We start from the raw sequence: 13,965 nt of genomic DNA, 5'->3' as shown, positions 1-13,965 counted from the left end.
TGACCTTTCCGACCCCTCAGACTCCTAGGGTTAACTTGACCTATGTCTTTTCACCTGGTGTTGTTTAACTTGACCTATGTCTTTTCACCTGGTGTTGTTTGGGCAGTGGACCCTGTAACCACCACTCATCTGTTGGCCCCAGGATACAGATGGAAAGACTTGAGGTCCCAGTCTCCTAGGCAAAAGGACAGAGATTTGGGGTAGAGTTAAGTGCGGAGGCAAGATTTTCCTGTCATTGAGGCTGATGGAGCTGAGACTGGGCCAGGGTCCTCCCACCACACCCATGGATATGCTGCTGGGCGTACACTCAGGCCCACACTGGAATGCTGGGACTCTCAGATTGGACATGCCCAGCTTTGGGCTTGTGTGCAGCACATGTGTGCACACCAGCCTTTTATGCCACTTGCCGTGGACTCCATTCTCAGGAAGAGATGAGGGCCTACTGCCCTCAGAAGAGGGAACCCTGCTGCAAAATAAAGAGGCTCCCCTGAGGCACTCCCAGGCAGGGGGAAACACCTCTTTTGCCTTCTGGACAGGTGCCTGGGACAGAGGCAGGCCTTGTCAGTGGCTGCGGGAGGTCCAGAGGGTGGAGGATGGCTGGCATCTTGCCGGGAGTCCTTCCCAGATGTTGCTGCACCACCAGGCCCCTGAATGACAGTTGGGCCTCTAATACAGTCCTGGTGAGGGTTCCAGTGCAGTCCTGCCCGGGCCGTGTCCGAGAGCACTTTTGCTCCTCAGACACCAGTACAGGCCCGGATGGGTTTAGAACGGTGGCCGCGGCTACTCCTCCAGGAAGCCCGCCCTGATACCCACCTGTCCCGCCCCTAGACTTTGGGGGAAACAAGGTCTCGGGGATGAACGGTCACCAGGGCGGGCCAGGTCCCGGAAGCGGAAACGCAGCGCACTTCCGGTGCGCAGCGGGCGGCCATGTTGAAGCAGCGGAGGCGGCGCAGAGGCGCGTCCTGGGTCCCCGCGGCGGCGCCGGTAGGTTGGGGCCGTGGGCCTAGCCGCGCCGCGGAGGGGCTGTCCGCGAGGTGGCAGGGTGGATGGGCCGCGCGGCCGGCTCTCCCCCGGCGCAGCCGAGACTCTCACCCCACCCCCACCCCGTGCCCAGCGACCCCACCCTGGGGCCGCGCGACCCTTCGGGCTCGCCCCGCGGTCCCGCGCATCTCGCTGCCTCTGAGACCCCCGCTCCTACCCGCGGCTCGGGCCCCAGAGACGCGGACTCCCAGCCCGAGGGCTCTGATCTACCCCCGCCCGGGGTCCGCTTGGAACGGCCTTTCCCGTCCCCCATCTTTCATCAACTTCCCCTGTCGCCCCCTGGGGCACATATGAAGGGAATTCCGTGGCCGGGCTGCGGCCTCTATTTCCGGAGCTTCTTGGAAAGCCCAGAAGACCCCTCTTAAGGGTCCAGACCGACCTGGGCGGAAGAGTACCCTGTTCATCCCTAATATCTTTGTCTGGTGTCTGAACCCCTCCCTGTTTTACAGTTCACATCCTTGGGAACTACACTCCCTGGAAAAAATAAAATAAAATAAAGCCACGTGCAAGGATCGTGCTTTGAGAATGGCCTCTGGCGAGGGAAATGCCCCAGACACCTGAGGATCCGGGAATGTTTCCAAACAAAGAGCCCCAGGGCATGCCCTCCTGGGGGTTCTGAAAACTTTCTGTGCTCCATTAGGGCTGTTAAGAAGAAGCTGCACAGACACACCTCCTGGTCCCAGGGACTTGCCTGATCCCAACTGATCTTTTAATGCTGCCTTGCAGATGGGGAGCTGCCTCTGGGGGCCCTCAGTGCTGGATTGGGGCGTTAGATATTAGTCATGATTGACAGCCTACAGCTTCTCTAGAAAAGCTTGGGTGTTCCTAGACTGCTCCATCTGGACTGTACCAAGGGCTGCAGCCCTCCAAGCCTTAGTTAGGACAGCTCACATTTCTACTGTCCACCTTATTAACTATCCTGCTTGGAGCCATTGAATCCCACTGTTACATATTGGGCTCTTGGTCTGGCTGCTTGGCCCCCAGGCTACCTGATTTCCTAGAGCTACGTCATTAGTACGTGCTACTGATCTTTTTAGTTTCTGTTGAAGGAGAGTCTCATGGGTCTCCATAACTTTAGTGCTAGGAATTGGACCTTCAGGCGCCTTTCTGGGCTCCAGCAGCCTTTCTGGGAACTCTGAAAGCAGAACATCTGGGTGGCAGGGAGATTCATCCCTGGGCAGCAGCAGCTGGAGGAACAGAGAGGGGACGGATATTGGGTGTAAGTCTGGACCCTGTGGCAAGAATTCAGGAACATTCAAGGCTTGCGTTGCTCTGCTTTCGCCTGTTTTTCCAGCTAAATTTCCCAGCTCTGACCACAGACTCCAGTCACACCAAGTGTGCCTTACTCTTTTTCACTTAGGAGCCATTGCATAAGGTCTACCCCTTTTCCATTTCCATCTGGTCCTTTCCTGTTCATCACTCGTCCCAGCTAGGTGTTGCCTCTCCCAGGAATCTTTTCCTGACTCATTGGCGAGCTGAGCTGGGTGCCAGTGTGTACCCCCAAGAACGTCCTGCCTTTGGTACAGGGCTCCTTGAGGACAGAGAGAGTCTCCTGTGTTCTCAGGGTTGAGTCTGATACTAGGTTTCTGGCCTCAAAATATAGAATCGAATTAAAATAGGCTAGCCAAGCCCAGATCTTTGCAGGGACCCAACAGTGTGTTGGATGGCTCCAATTAGCTTGAGGACATGTACCCGGAAGATGCTGCTTTTGACCCACGTGGGTCCTCTCCCACTCTCCAACCCCCGCCATGGTAGGTCAGAACCACATTTCGCTTCAAGGAGTGGCTCGCTCTGGCCAGGACCCTGTTATAGAAAGTGCAAGCCCTGACTGATCTTTCTACCTACTCTTGCCCCTTATCTTGATGCCATTCTTATTGACTCTTTTCCTCTTGCCTTGGAGGTGCCGAGTGCTGGTTTGCAGATACGCAGGCAGATCTGCAGTGTCTAATGCCATGAGTGTGGTGGTGCACCATGTGGAGGAGAAAGCTGTACACTCTTGGTCACGGATCTCCACAGCAGGGAAGAAGGCCCTGGAGGAGGCGCTACTTGTCTTTAACCCAATGAGCCAGGATCTCAGTGCCACAGAGGCCCAGCTTGTGGCCTTCCTGCAGGGCCTGCGGGATGATGGCTTCCAGCCCACCATCCTGCGCAGTGGTGATGTCTACGGCTATAGTTCATGCACAGCCAGCCCCCCAAGCCAGACAAAGCTGCAAGCTCGTGCCCCCACCCCAGCTACCACATCACCTCCATCCAATGTTCCCCGAACTGCCATGCGGCTGCCTGCAGGTCGGGCCACACTGCTTCCCATGGCACTCTCTGGCAGGCTGGCCAAAGCATCCACACCAGCCCTCACCAAGCATGCTACCACCAACCTGCTACTGAGCTCCTTGAAGCAGTCAAGTGCCAGCCGTGCCCGGGGTGCGGCAGTGGGCTTCCCCACCCACCTCTATCCAGGTGTCTACCCTGCCATGCGGCTCTCCGTTGTCCTTGAGGCCCTGGTTCCACTCAAGACTTCCATGCCCTGCTTGGGTGCCAAGCACAAGACACAGTCACTGCAGCTCTCTCTTGCGGACTCACCCCTGAAGCTGCGGAAAGGTCCAGGGAAAGGGATGGGAAACCCCCAGCCCAAAAGTCCTAGAAAAGCCACAAGCAAGGGCCCCAAGTGTCTGACTCGCAGAGGACCCAGGGCTGGACCCCGACAAAGCAGTGGGCCTCAGAGCAAGACCTACAAAGCCACTGGGTCCTTCAGTGGCCCACGAGGGAAAAGTGTTTCTGCCCCGGGCACCAAAAAAGCCCAGGCTAAGGTGGCTCAAACACAGGTCAAAGCTGGCAAGGCCCGGCCAAAAGCCAAGGCTGCACAAGCCAAGGCCAAGGCTGCACAGATCAAGGCCAAAGCCAAGGCAGTGCGAACCAAGGCCAAGGCCAAAGCAACGCAGGCCAAGGCCAAAGCAACGCAGGCCAAAGCCAAAGCAGCGCAGGCCAAGGCCAAGGCAGCTCGGACCCAGCCCAGGGGCAGGGGCAGGCCGAAAGGGTCTGTTCAGGCCAGGACTGCAAGGAGGGGCCAGAAAAGCCGCCCTGAGACTGTGGGGCAGAAGAGGAAAAGGGCTGAGGAGGCAAAGGATCTTCCTCCCCAGAAGAGAACACGGCTTGGGCCCCGATCCCCTAAGGCATGGCTAGGGCCTGGACCAGCAAAGCTACTGAAATTCCGGGCCATCAAGGTGGACAGGTGGTCCTCGGATGATGAGGTGCGGCAGCGGGCTCAACAGATCCTCCGTGTGAACCTGTCCCCTGTAATACGACTCCAGCCATTGCTGCCATACTCAGTGATTCCTTCACATGGCAGTGTTTGGGGAAACTGAGCCCATCTGTCTGTTGTCAGTGGCACAGTGTGCAATGCCTATGGACTCCACAACCCTGAGGACTCTGGGTGCCTCTCTAGGGCCTGGCAGCCACCAGCCTCCTTTCAAAGACTGGAGGATGTGGGGTGGGGTGGGCGGACGGGAGGGGTGTTCTCATGGCGCAATGCACTGTGATTTGTTACTCTTTGAGTTGTATGTCCACTGTTCCATCTATCACGTTTTATACCTTTCCACCTTTCAGTGTCCCTGCCCACCCTCCATGGTCTTTTTGTGTGTGTGTGTGGCTTCGGTAGGCCAGCTTGAACATGCAGGAACAGGGCTGCCAGAGAAGGTCCTGGTAGCTGGGGGCAGGTCACCAATATGAGTGATGGGATGGTGTGGGAAGGGGCAGCTTCCAGGCCCCTCTGGAGATGCTGGCTCTGTGGATGTGTAGGGGCAGTCCCTGGGGGTAGGGGGCAGAGCGACTCAGGTGGGACACCTCCCTTGGGGCTTCCTGGTTTGTTACCCATGCAGGAGGACAGTAGGTGGCTGCACCTGGAAGGTTTTTAGGCCAGAGAAGGGGTTTTGTTCTCAGGGGCAGTGCAGACAGCCTGGCCTTGTCTTCCAGCCTGCTCTGGCTGAAACCTTGGGGCTTTGCCTGGGCGTGTCTGAGGCAGGGCCAGGCCTCGACTTCCCCAGTTGGTGGCAAGGGGTTGGGGCTTGGGTTGTAGGGCCAGAGTCTTCTCTCACTGACCAAGGAATTTCCTCCTTGGGTGGGTGGGTTACTGTGGTAGCTGAGCCAGGAGGGTTTGCAGACTCCCTCCATCAGCAGCGCTTTCTGCCTGGGTCCATGTGCTCTGTCTCTTCCCAGGTCCAGCCTCCTCATGCCTAGCAATAGAGGCCTGTATTTTTTACACATTATCAGGTCTTGCTTTAGAGAGGGGCTGGGCTTTGAGCCCTGAACAAAACTAGCTCCCGTCCATCTGCCAGCCCTTGTGCTGGCTGCCCAGCCTAAAAGACAGTGGCTGGAGTTGGCAGGGAGGGGGACACATTCCCCAGAGGCTTCTGGAGACACAGCCTTTCAGGGCTAGGGTTGGGAACCTCATTTGAATGAGAATCGCATCTTTTCTGTCTCTGAGTTAGTCTGAACCCCAGCCCCACCAGCCCCTGCTGCTGAGTCAGATGGCGGACCTGCAGAGAAGCTCCGCTGCTGCATGCTCCTTGGTGCCTCCTCCCCACCTTCTGCATCTGGTGGCTGTTAATATCCTTTCCCTGAGCGCAGCCTCCTCTGGTTTTCCTGGCTCTGGAGACCCCCTTGCTCTCAGCTGCGTGGTGGCCCCAAGATCCTGCATGCGCCTTGCCTCTAGCAGCCCCGCTTTCACCTACCATGAGAGTGTGGGGGACCTACCATGAGAGTGTGGGGGATGACCTGAGGGCCGCGTGCAGCTCCTCAGGTGTGTCCTAGCGAGGGGCCCACTGCATCCTCTCTTTCAGGCCTGATTCCGGCTCCCCCTGCACAGGACCCTCAGTTGGGCTAGGCCCCATCCTTGCAGTGCTACTGTTGCTGTCACCACCAATGGGTGAGAGGTCGGCTCTCTTCCCCAAGAGCTATCGGAGGGGAGAAAAAATTTCTAGGCTTCCCTATGGGGTGGTGTGAGGTGGGAGGAGCTTACCCGTAAGCTCTCTACTCAGACCCCGCCCCTCCCAGTCCAGGCTCCCAGAACAATTGTCCGGGATGTGCCAGATACACTGCCCCCACCCGGCTGCTCAAGCTGCAGCTGCTACCCACCCACTGGCAACCCGATTGTTGGCCGCGGCTGGGGCCTTCAACCTCGTCCACCTGTGGGCTCCATGGCCCCGAGCCCTACTGCATTTTCAGCCACCTACAGGTGGGGAGGAGGGTGAGGACAATGGACAGGATGTGTTTGGGTTTTCCTGGGTGGGTCGGCTCTGGGAGTTCAGGTCTGCCAGGGACTAGAGCAAGAGGCGAGTGCTGTGACATTTGGAGTGGAGGCGCCAACCGGGCACCTTCCGCCTGACCCACTTCCTTGGGTACTCCCCCAGGACTCTGAGAATTGCTTCTTTTGTGACTCACGGGGGAGGGGAGGCCATGGCATTGAGAATGTGATCTCCCGGAATGGTCCTGGTTGGAAGCAGAGAGTGGTGAGGGTGCCGGCGCGCAGGTCTGGGGTCTAGGTCAGGGCCTAGTCGCTCTGACCAGCCCCTGTGGTTACAGGTGTTGAGAATGTCACCATCCAGCTAGACCTAGAGTGTGCCTTCTCCTTTACCCAACTCATCCTGACTTTCAAGGTGACTACCAGTACCCCAGCCTGAAGGCTGGCTCTGTGCCCCCTGACCTGTTGGCCACCAGGGATGCTTGCCCCTGGTGACCCAAGGACCCTCTCCTGTCCTCAGACATTCCGCCCAGCAGCTCTGCTCCTTGAGCACTCAGTGGACCATGGCCACTCCTGGCACGTGGACCAATACTTTGCTCACAACTGCTCAGGCCTCTTTCCTGGGATCCCTCCTGCCTCGGCCACAGTGTCTGATGTCGTCTGTGACCAGCATTACTCAGATATGGAGCCTTCCACTGAGGGCAAGGTTAGGCCAGAGGAAGTGGGGGGTGGGCCTTGGGGCAAAGCCAGAGGCTCAGGCTTGCTTCTTCCAATCAGATAATTTTCAAAGTTCTGGACCCAGCCGTTCCTGTGGAGAACCCAAACAACCCCCAGATTTGGGGTAATCATTCCCACAGCCAATCCTGTCCTCCCTGCGTGTCAGGACAGCCAGATGCCAGGGGATGGGGAGGCCCTGCCTGGTGTGTGTACCAGAGGCGGGGTGGCAGGCAAGCCAGCTCAGTCCCCTTGTATTGTTCCCCAGCTGTGCCCCATCCCGGAACTCCTTTGTAGGGTCCCGTTGTGGTCCCCATCACTGTCTCCCATGTCTCTGCCCCTATCACTATACTTCATAACTCCCCTTTGTGAGCCTTTGTCACCATCCTTATCACTGCCCCATCATGGTCCCCCTTGTCATTGTCTCCCTTGATTCATCATTCTGGCCTTAGTTGATGCCCTACATCCCTGCAGAAGCCTCTAGGTGGCACCAAGGTGTCTCTGGGTGTGACCTCTTCCTTGTAAAACAGAAGTCTTGTTAAAGGACAAGAAAGACACAACCATAATCTAATAGGGCAGCCCAGAGCCAGGCTAGGTGAGTACCACAGCAGGAAGACAAACCCCAAACTAATTTTTTTCTTTCCACTCTCCATCACCTTGACTGTGGTTATTACCAGCTACTCACCTGGAACCCCCACACTAGGTCCCCAAGCAGCTGTTGCTGGTTCTTTTGATCAGGAGAGAGGAGAAACCTGGCAGAGGAGAGAGACAGGAATTAGCTTTGGCCTGGTAACTGACATAAGCTGTGAAGCAGAAAGAGGAGCCATGGATCCATCTTTCGGTCCATGTGTACATTTAACAAGTGCCCGTTGAGCCCCGCTGTGTGCCAGGCATCTTCTAAACTGCTCAGTGGGGAGCAGACAAATAAGGTTGCTATCTTCTTGGAATTGACATAAAAGTGAGACAGTTGACAAATAAGCAAACAAACTAGTACCTCATGTGGTTTGGATGATACTGATTTCTAGCATGGGTGACGGGCTGGGAAATGGAATCCTTTACTGCACTGGGGAAGCAGGTTTCAAATATCTAGAGATGCCAGAAGCGGATGTCCTGGAAGCAGTGGGATGCGTAGGTCTCAGCTCAGTGATATCAGGGCTAGAGCAGTGCAGGGGTGGAATTACCACCATTAGGCTGTGGTCATCCTAAAATAATATGTCCAGGGAATCTGGGATGGGAGTCCCACAGCAGGGGTACTGGAGGAAGTGGCTGCAATGATGGGGAGAGACCGCGCCATAGAGGAATGATGACCAGTGCACCTGAGGTCTCACCATCTGTGTCTCCAGAGTTTCTGCATGTGACTAATATCCATGTGAACGCCAAACTGCACACACTGGGTGACAGGCCCCCAGGGGGCCTCAAGGGACACCCCTTCTACTACTATGCCCTCTATGAGCTCGTGGCCCGTGGCAGCTACCTGTGCAATGGCCATGCCTCTGAGTGCAGGCCTGCACCTGGGGCCATAGCCAATGCGAAAGTCATGGTGAGTGCCATGGAGGGGCGTCCTGTGGCTGCTTGGGTGGACAAGCTGGGGCACTGAGGCAGACTCATCTTGCCCTCCTTCCTGCCAGATGCATGGCCTTTGTGTCCGCCATCACCGCACAACTCACTGTGAGCACTGCCAGGATCTGTACCAGGACGACCCATGGCGTGCAGCAGAGCTTGGGCATCCCCATGCCTGCCAGGGTAGGTACCACACCCTGTTCTGCCATTCCGTACTTGCCATGGCTTAGCCTACTCCATATCCACCTTCCTTGTTCTGCCATGGGCATGCCCGCAGTTGTCACTTTGACATGGCCCTGTATCTGGCATCTGGCAATGTGAGCGGAGGCGTGTGCGATGCATGTCAGCACAACACAGCTGGGTGCCATTGTGAGCTCTGCCAACCCTTCTTCCATCGAGATCCCCAGGAAGATCCCCGTTCCCTTTATTCCTGCAAACGTGAGCCCTCCAATCCCAGCCCTGACCCCACCGATCCTTCTACTCCGTGGCAACTTGATCTAACTCTGTCCTCACTCTGACCTCTGATCCAGCCTGTGACTGTGACCTTGTGGGTACCCTGGGAGGGGGTTTGTGTGATACCCACAAAGATGAGACCTGTGGCCTCCTCTCTGGGTAGTGTCACTGCAAAGTAAATGTCTGGGGTCAGTGCTGTGACTCCTGCCGGCCCAATCGCTGTGGCCTGAGCCTTACGCAGTCAGAGGGCTGCCAGCATGAGTGACTCTAAGAGTGGACCCCTACTCCCCTGTCTCCTTACTCGGCCCCCAATCACTGCCCTAATAACACATGCACCCACCTACCCTGCAGCAGTCCCATCGGCATCCTGGCCCTGTGCCTTAGCCTGCAGGTGCGACCCCCGGGGCCGAGTCCCTGGCACTCATGCCTGTGATCCCTCCAGTGGTGCCTGTCACTGCAAATGCTTTGTCTCTGGATGGGACTGCAGCCGTTGTCTGGTGAGCCTTGACCGGCCTTCTGACCTTGATCTTGGGTGCTGAGCTTCTAGAAGCTGACAAATATAAGGCTATAATCAGTGTAACTGTAGACCGAGCCTTGCACACGGGTTGGTGCCACCTCCTGACCTGGTCATCAGGGTCAAGCCACCTTGGCTAGCTGAACCAGCATATATCCTCAGGTTGGAACTTTGGAAATAGAAGGAAAAGCAATTAAATGAGTTAGAACAGTATTATACTCTGGGTTGAAAGGTGTTTCACAGCAAATGTGTTTGAAGGAAGACTTGGTTCAAGGAACAACTCCATCCCCTTTGGGGGTGCCTACAGCAACAGGTACAAGGCAGGGCCTGGGATGTGTCAGGTGGCAAGAATCAAGTGTTGATTCTGTCTCCTCTGTCCCCATCTTTACTCAGATGTTCTACAGGGGAGGGCCTCTGTGCTGCCCCCATCTCCATGGCTGCCGCTGCCATGAACTCCAATCAGGGCACTTCTGCGCTGCCCTCGACCAGGCTACTGCTGAAGCCAAGCTTGGCCAGGGCGTCCAGCCAGCTGACCCCCAGCTGCCTGTGAGTGTCCAGGAGGCACAGGGGAAGGAGGAAACCAAGGTTCAGACCTTGGGACTCATGGGAAGCGGGGAGTGTCCAAAGAGGAGGCTGGGCAGAGTTAGGAAGATGGGGAATTCCGGGGGGGTGTCAGCGTGCTCAGAGATTTAGTGTCTTGGACAGTCCCTTTTCTCAGGACAGTGTGGGAGAGGGCGAGGCCAGAGTGTCGGAGGACACTGACAACCCTCTCGCCTCCAGGGAGCCCCCCGGCCTCCTCCCCCACACTGTACACAAGCCCGGGGACTTTCTCCGGTTGGCTCCAGCCCCGACTTTGGAGACAGCGTGACCCACGATGTGCCAGATGAGCCCGTTACAGCCGCCAGCTGCCCACAGTGAGGAGTCTGGGGAGCAGGATGGTGTCACCAGTCACTAGGGCCTTAGTAGGGACTGGGCCTTGGGGATGGGGGTTTCTGGGGTTTTGGGGGAAGGGAACCTAAGTCCTGAGGGTCCTAGGTCTCGGAGTGGTCTGGGCCTGGAAGTCTGTGTCTCACATCCAGGCCCCAGAGGAGCCCACGCCAGTGCGTCCGGGAGCTGGCTTCGCACTGCGGACTGGCTTGGACTTTGAACGCGTGGTTAATGGGGCTGGCTTCTCTCTGCTGGCTCCCACAGTGCCTCACGCCCTGGAGTATGATATTGTCCTGCGCTATAAGACCCAGGTCAGTGACATGCATGCCAAGCAGGTAGATCGGTAGTACTGGGTGGTGGGCAGGGGCACTTCTATGACTCCTGACACCTGATTCTAGGCACCTGAAGACTGGCAGGCATTAGTCAGTGTCCATGCCGAATTGCTACCCAGCAGCACTTGCTGTGCCCATCTGCTGCCTTCAGAGCAGCTGTTGCAGGCAGACTTGACCCATGCACACATGTAGGCGGGACCCTGGGACCCCCAATACCAAGACCCTATTACACTGCCAACACATTTGGAACAAGGCCCAGACAAAGTGGAAAATTCCCAGTATGGAATACCATCATGTCATAGAACAATTGAAACAGGGACTTAATTTAAAAGGGCAAGATTTAAGAAGCTGGTCTTTCTCCATTGGTCATATGGTGAAATGTTGGACCCAGTAACTGCTCTACAGAAACAGGGCATCCTGGGACCACATGCTCATGACCTGCTTACTCCACCCTTACTCCTCGCCCCTCTCCCTGCAGAGCTGTGGTTCTATCCAGACCTTTCTGCTCTGAACCAGGAACTCGCTACTCCATGACCCTGTGGCTGTGGCGGACCAAAGGGGCGCAGAGGCCTGAGAGGGGCACCATCCTTCTGGATTTGGTGAGATCCTAGGGCTCTACCCCACATCTAGGGGAGACAGAAATTATAGCAGGACGATACGGGCTAGGCGACAGGGGTTTCAGGGACCTGGAGTTGCACCAAGAAGAAATTGAGACAGGTGAAGAGCATGGGGAGGGGGATCCAGATAAGAAAAGGACATGCTCAGGATAGAAGGTGAGAATAGGCAGGCGCCAGACCTCACAGGACCTGTGGGCCAGGAGAGGGGCTTAACCTTTATCCTGGGGCAGTGAGGAACCATGGAAGGGACTTGAGCAAGGAGGAGACGTGAGGAGAAGGGATTATTAGGTGGAGGCTGCTGCAGTGATTCTGAGTGAGGGGTGGCATTGACTGGACTAGACTGGGGCCATTGAAGAAGAAGAAGAAACAGCCTCAAAAGAGAAACAGGAAAGAGGCAGGAAGGGGTTGTGAGGGCCAGTGCAAGGAAGGGCGGTAGGTGTTAGTGAATGGGGCTGGGCTCATTGCTCCCCTGCCTGCCACCCTCCACCCTCCTACCGGATCGCGCTCCTCCCGCAAGTGAAGGAATTGCCTGGGCTGAGATCCGCAGACCCTGAGGCCACAGGGCGCTTGCAGGAGCTCCACAAGGCAGGCTGCATGGAGGCAGCAAAGACGGGCCTCTCCAGCTCCATGACTGAGGCCTGTGCCCGCCTCCTCTGCAGCATCTCGGCCCTGCTTCATGGGGGTGGTCTTTGTGAGTGTGCCCCTGGCTTGCGGGGGCTGCAGGATAGGGGTTACAGGAGGCACCATGAAGTTTATCTTATCTTGCCCTTTCTCCTGCCAGCATGTGAGGGCCACCCCCGGGGTTCACTGAGCACCGAGTGTGCCCTGCTAGGTGGGAAGTGCCCCTGCCGCCCTAACATCGTTGGTCGTACCTGTGATCACTGCGTGCCTGGAACGTATGGTTTCGGTCCTACTGGCTGCAGTGGTGAGCCTCCAGCGTCAGTGAGTGTGGATGTGGGCTCTGGGGCTGACCATCTCCTTTTCCTGCATGGCTTGATTGCCCTGTCATTCTCCACAGAGTGCCACTGCCACTCCGAGGGTGCCACCAGTGCCATCTGCAACCCTATGAGCGGGCAGTGCACATGCCGGGCAGGCCTTGCTGGTCACCGCTGCGACCGCTGCCTCCCTGGCTGGTGGGGCTTCCCACACTGCCAGCCCTGTCCCTGCCATGGGCATGCTGAGTTGTGCCACCCACTTACGGGGATCCGCCAGGCCTGCCAAGGAGCCACGACAGGCCGGCACTGCGAGAGGTGAACACTGCCTCTGGAAGGGCTGGGTAGGGATTAGGATGAGTGGACCAGGCCCCATTCAATGTGCTACTGCCCCCAGGTGCTTAGATGGCTACTATGGAGACCCCACCCTGGGCTCAGGCCAGCAGTGCCGGCCCTGCCTCTGTCCTGGGCACCCTGGCTCTGGCCTCTATCATGGGACTTCCTGCCATGTGGACAGCACAGATGGACATGTCTTGTGCCTCAGCGCACCTGGCTATGTAGGTCAGGCATGGTTAACAGTGGAAAGTCATGTCTTTGCTCACTTATTCATAATCCCATTAGGTCCACAAAGCAAATCTTCGCCAGTGCTACCCAGCTGCAGTCTGGGTATGTCTCCTCAAGGGGTTTCCATTCAGAGGAGGGAGGGTCAGATGGGAGGAGCTTGTAAACCAGGAATATGGGCCATACTGTAGCAGTCCTCTGCCCTCCTGCTTAAACCTGACTTTCTGGCTGGGTATGAGGGACTCAAAGTCCCCAAGGCTACAGGAAGATACCTGAGACAATCCACACATACCAGATCTTCTCCAGGCTCCCGCTGTGACCGCTGTTCATCTGGCTACTTTGGGCACTCTTGGCCAAGAGGAGACCCTAGAAGGAGTCCATGCCGGCCCTGCCAGTGCAACAACAATATTGATCCCCGCGATCCTGCTGCCTGTGACCCCCAGAGTGGGCACTGCCAGCGCTGTCTGCACCACAGCCATGGCCTTGGCTGCGCTCACTGCAGGTCTGGCTTTCATGGCAGTGCCCTGCGCCCCGGGGGCTGCCAGCATGAGTGTGTAGGTGGGTGGGTGGGTGGGGGCATCCCAAGGTGGGAGGGTGGGTTCTCTTTCATCCCTCCCTGCCAAACCCTTCCTCTCCCCAGGCTGCAGCTGTGACCCCTGGGGCACTGTTCCTACAAGGTGCCCATCTGGGGCTGAAGCAGGCTGGGGTGGGACTGTAGCCTCTGGGTCGCCCTCTTCTGGAACCCGGGGGGGCCACGGGGCTGCGAACCCTGCAGCTGCCATGCGCAACATACTTTGCAGCCAGCGTGTCACCCGGTGAGTGAGTCCACGCTGCACACAGCACATGGCAGTGGCCAGTTGTGAGTGAATGAGTGTGGGCCTATGACAAGGTGGAACTTATGAATGTTTATTTGACCACCAGCACTGCTGTATATGCGGCTACAAATAGCTTCGTCAGTCTGTGTGTGTTCTTTTGTGACATGACCTATGAGCTAGTGGTGAGGCCTGGGGAGAGCAGGCATGGGCCTGCATGTGCCCGACCCCGTGTGCAGCCGTGCCTTGGTGTGTGGGTCAACCACCGT

At 57.2% G+C, this 13,965-nt stretch overlaps 2 protein-coding genes across 3 annotated transcripts in view; both read left to right on the top strand.

The window, feature by feature from the left end:
- Window positions 1-880: 880 nt before the first annotated feature.
- CCDC71 (coiled-coil domain containing 71) lies at window positions 881-4,638 on the top strand. 2 transcript variants are annotated; one of them, XM_011375413.2, is made up of 2 exons: window positions 881-984; window positions 2,942-4,638. In XM_011375413.2, the coding sequence occupies exon 2, from the start codon at window positions 2,994-2,996 to the stop codon at window positions 4,398-4,400; it is 1,407 nt and encodes a 468-aa protein (XP_011373715.1). In that variant the 5' UTR covers window positions 881-984; window positions 2,942-2,993; the 3' UTR covers window positions 4,401-4,638. The 2 variants fall into 2 exon arrangements, with proteins under 2 accessions (XP_011373715.1, XP_011373714.1); XM_011375412.2 differs by lacking the exon at window positions 881-984 and adding an exon at window positions 1,491-2,792.
- A 1,128-nt stretch (window positions 4,639-5,766) lies between these two features.
- Window positions 5,767-13,965, top strand: part of LOC105302420 (laminin subunit beta-2-like) — an 11,193-nt gene continuing 2,994 nt past the window's right edge. The window contains 15 exon segments of the mRNA XM_023520564.1: window positions 5,767-5,833; window positions 6,616-6,689; window positions 6,795-6,980; window positions 7,052-7,281; window positions 7,519-7,583; window positions 8,332-8,528; window positions 8,617-8,986; window positions 9,079-9,189; window positions 9,979-10,061; window positions 10,595-10,785; window positions 11,253-11,373; window positions 11,965-12,082; window positions 12,173-12,316; window positions 12,410-12,641; window positions 12,721-12,880. Coding sequence (XP_023376332.1) covers window positions 5,767-5,833; window positions 6,616-6,689; window positions 6,795-6,980; window positions 7,052-7,281; window positions 7,519-7,583; window positions 8,332-8,528; window positions 8,617-8,986; window positions 9,079-9,189; window positions 9,979-10,061; window positions 10,595-10,785; window positions 11,253-11,373; window positions 11,965-12,082; window positions 12,173-12,316; window positions 12,410-12,641; window positions 12,721-12,880 — 2,349 coding nt within the window.

This window comes from Pteropus vampyrus, unplaced genomic scaffold, assembly GCF_000151845.1.
Source record: "Pteropus vampyrus isolate Shadow unplaced genomic scaffold, Pvam_2.0 Scaffold271, whole genome shotgun sequence".
In the NCBI taxonomy this organism is placed as follows: domain Eukaryota; kingdom Metazoa; phylum Chordata; class Mammalia; order Chiroptera; family Pteropodidae; genus Pteropus; species Pteropus vampyrus.
Note: the sequence above shows the minus strand (reverse complement) of the source record. Positions and strands in the feature narration are given on the sequence as shown.

Coding starts and splice junctions, on each gene's coding strand:
- CCDC71 (XM_011375412.2), top strand. CDS start 2,728: ATGTACCCGGAAGATGCTGCTTTTGACCCACGTGGGTCCTCTCCCACT. Junction 2,793..2,941: donor ACTCTCCAACCCCCGCCATG/GTAGGTCAGAAC, acceptor CTTGCCTTGGAG/GTGCCGAGTGCTGGTTTGCA.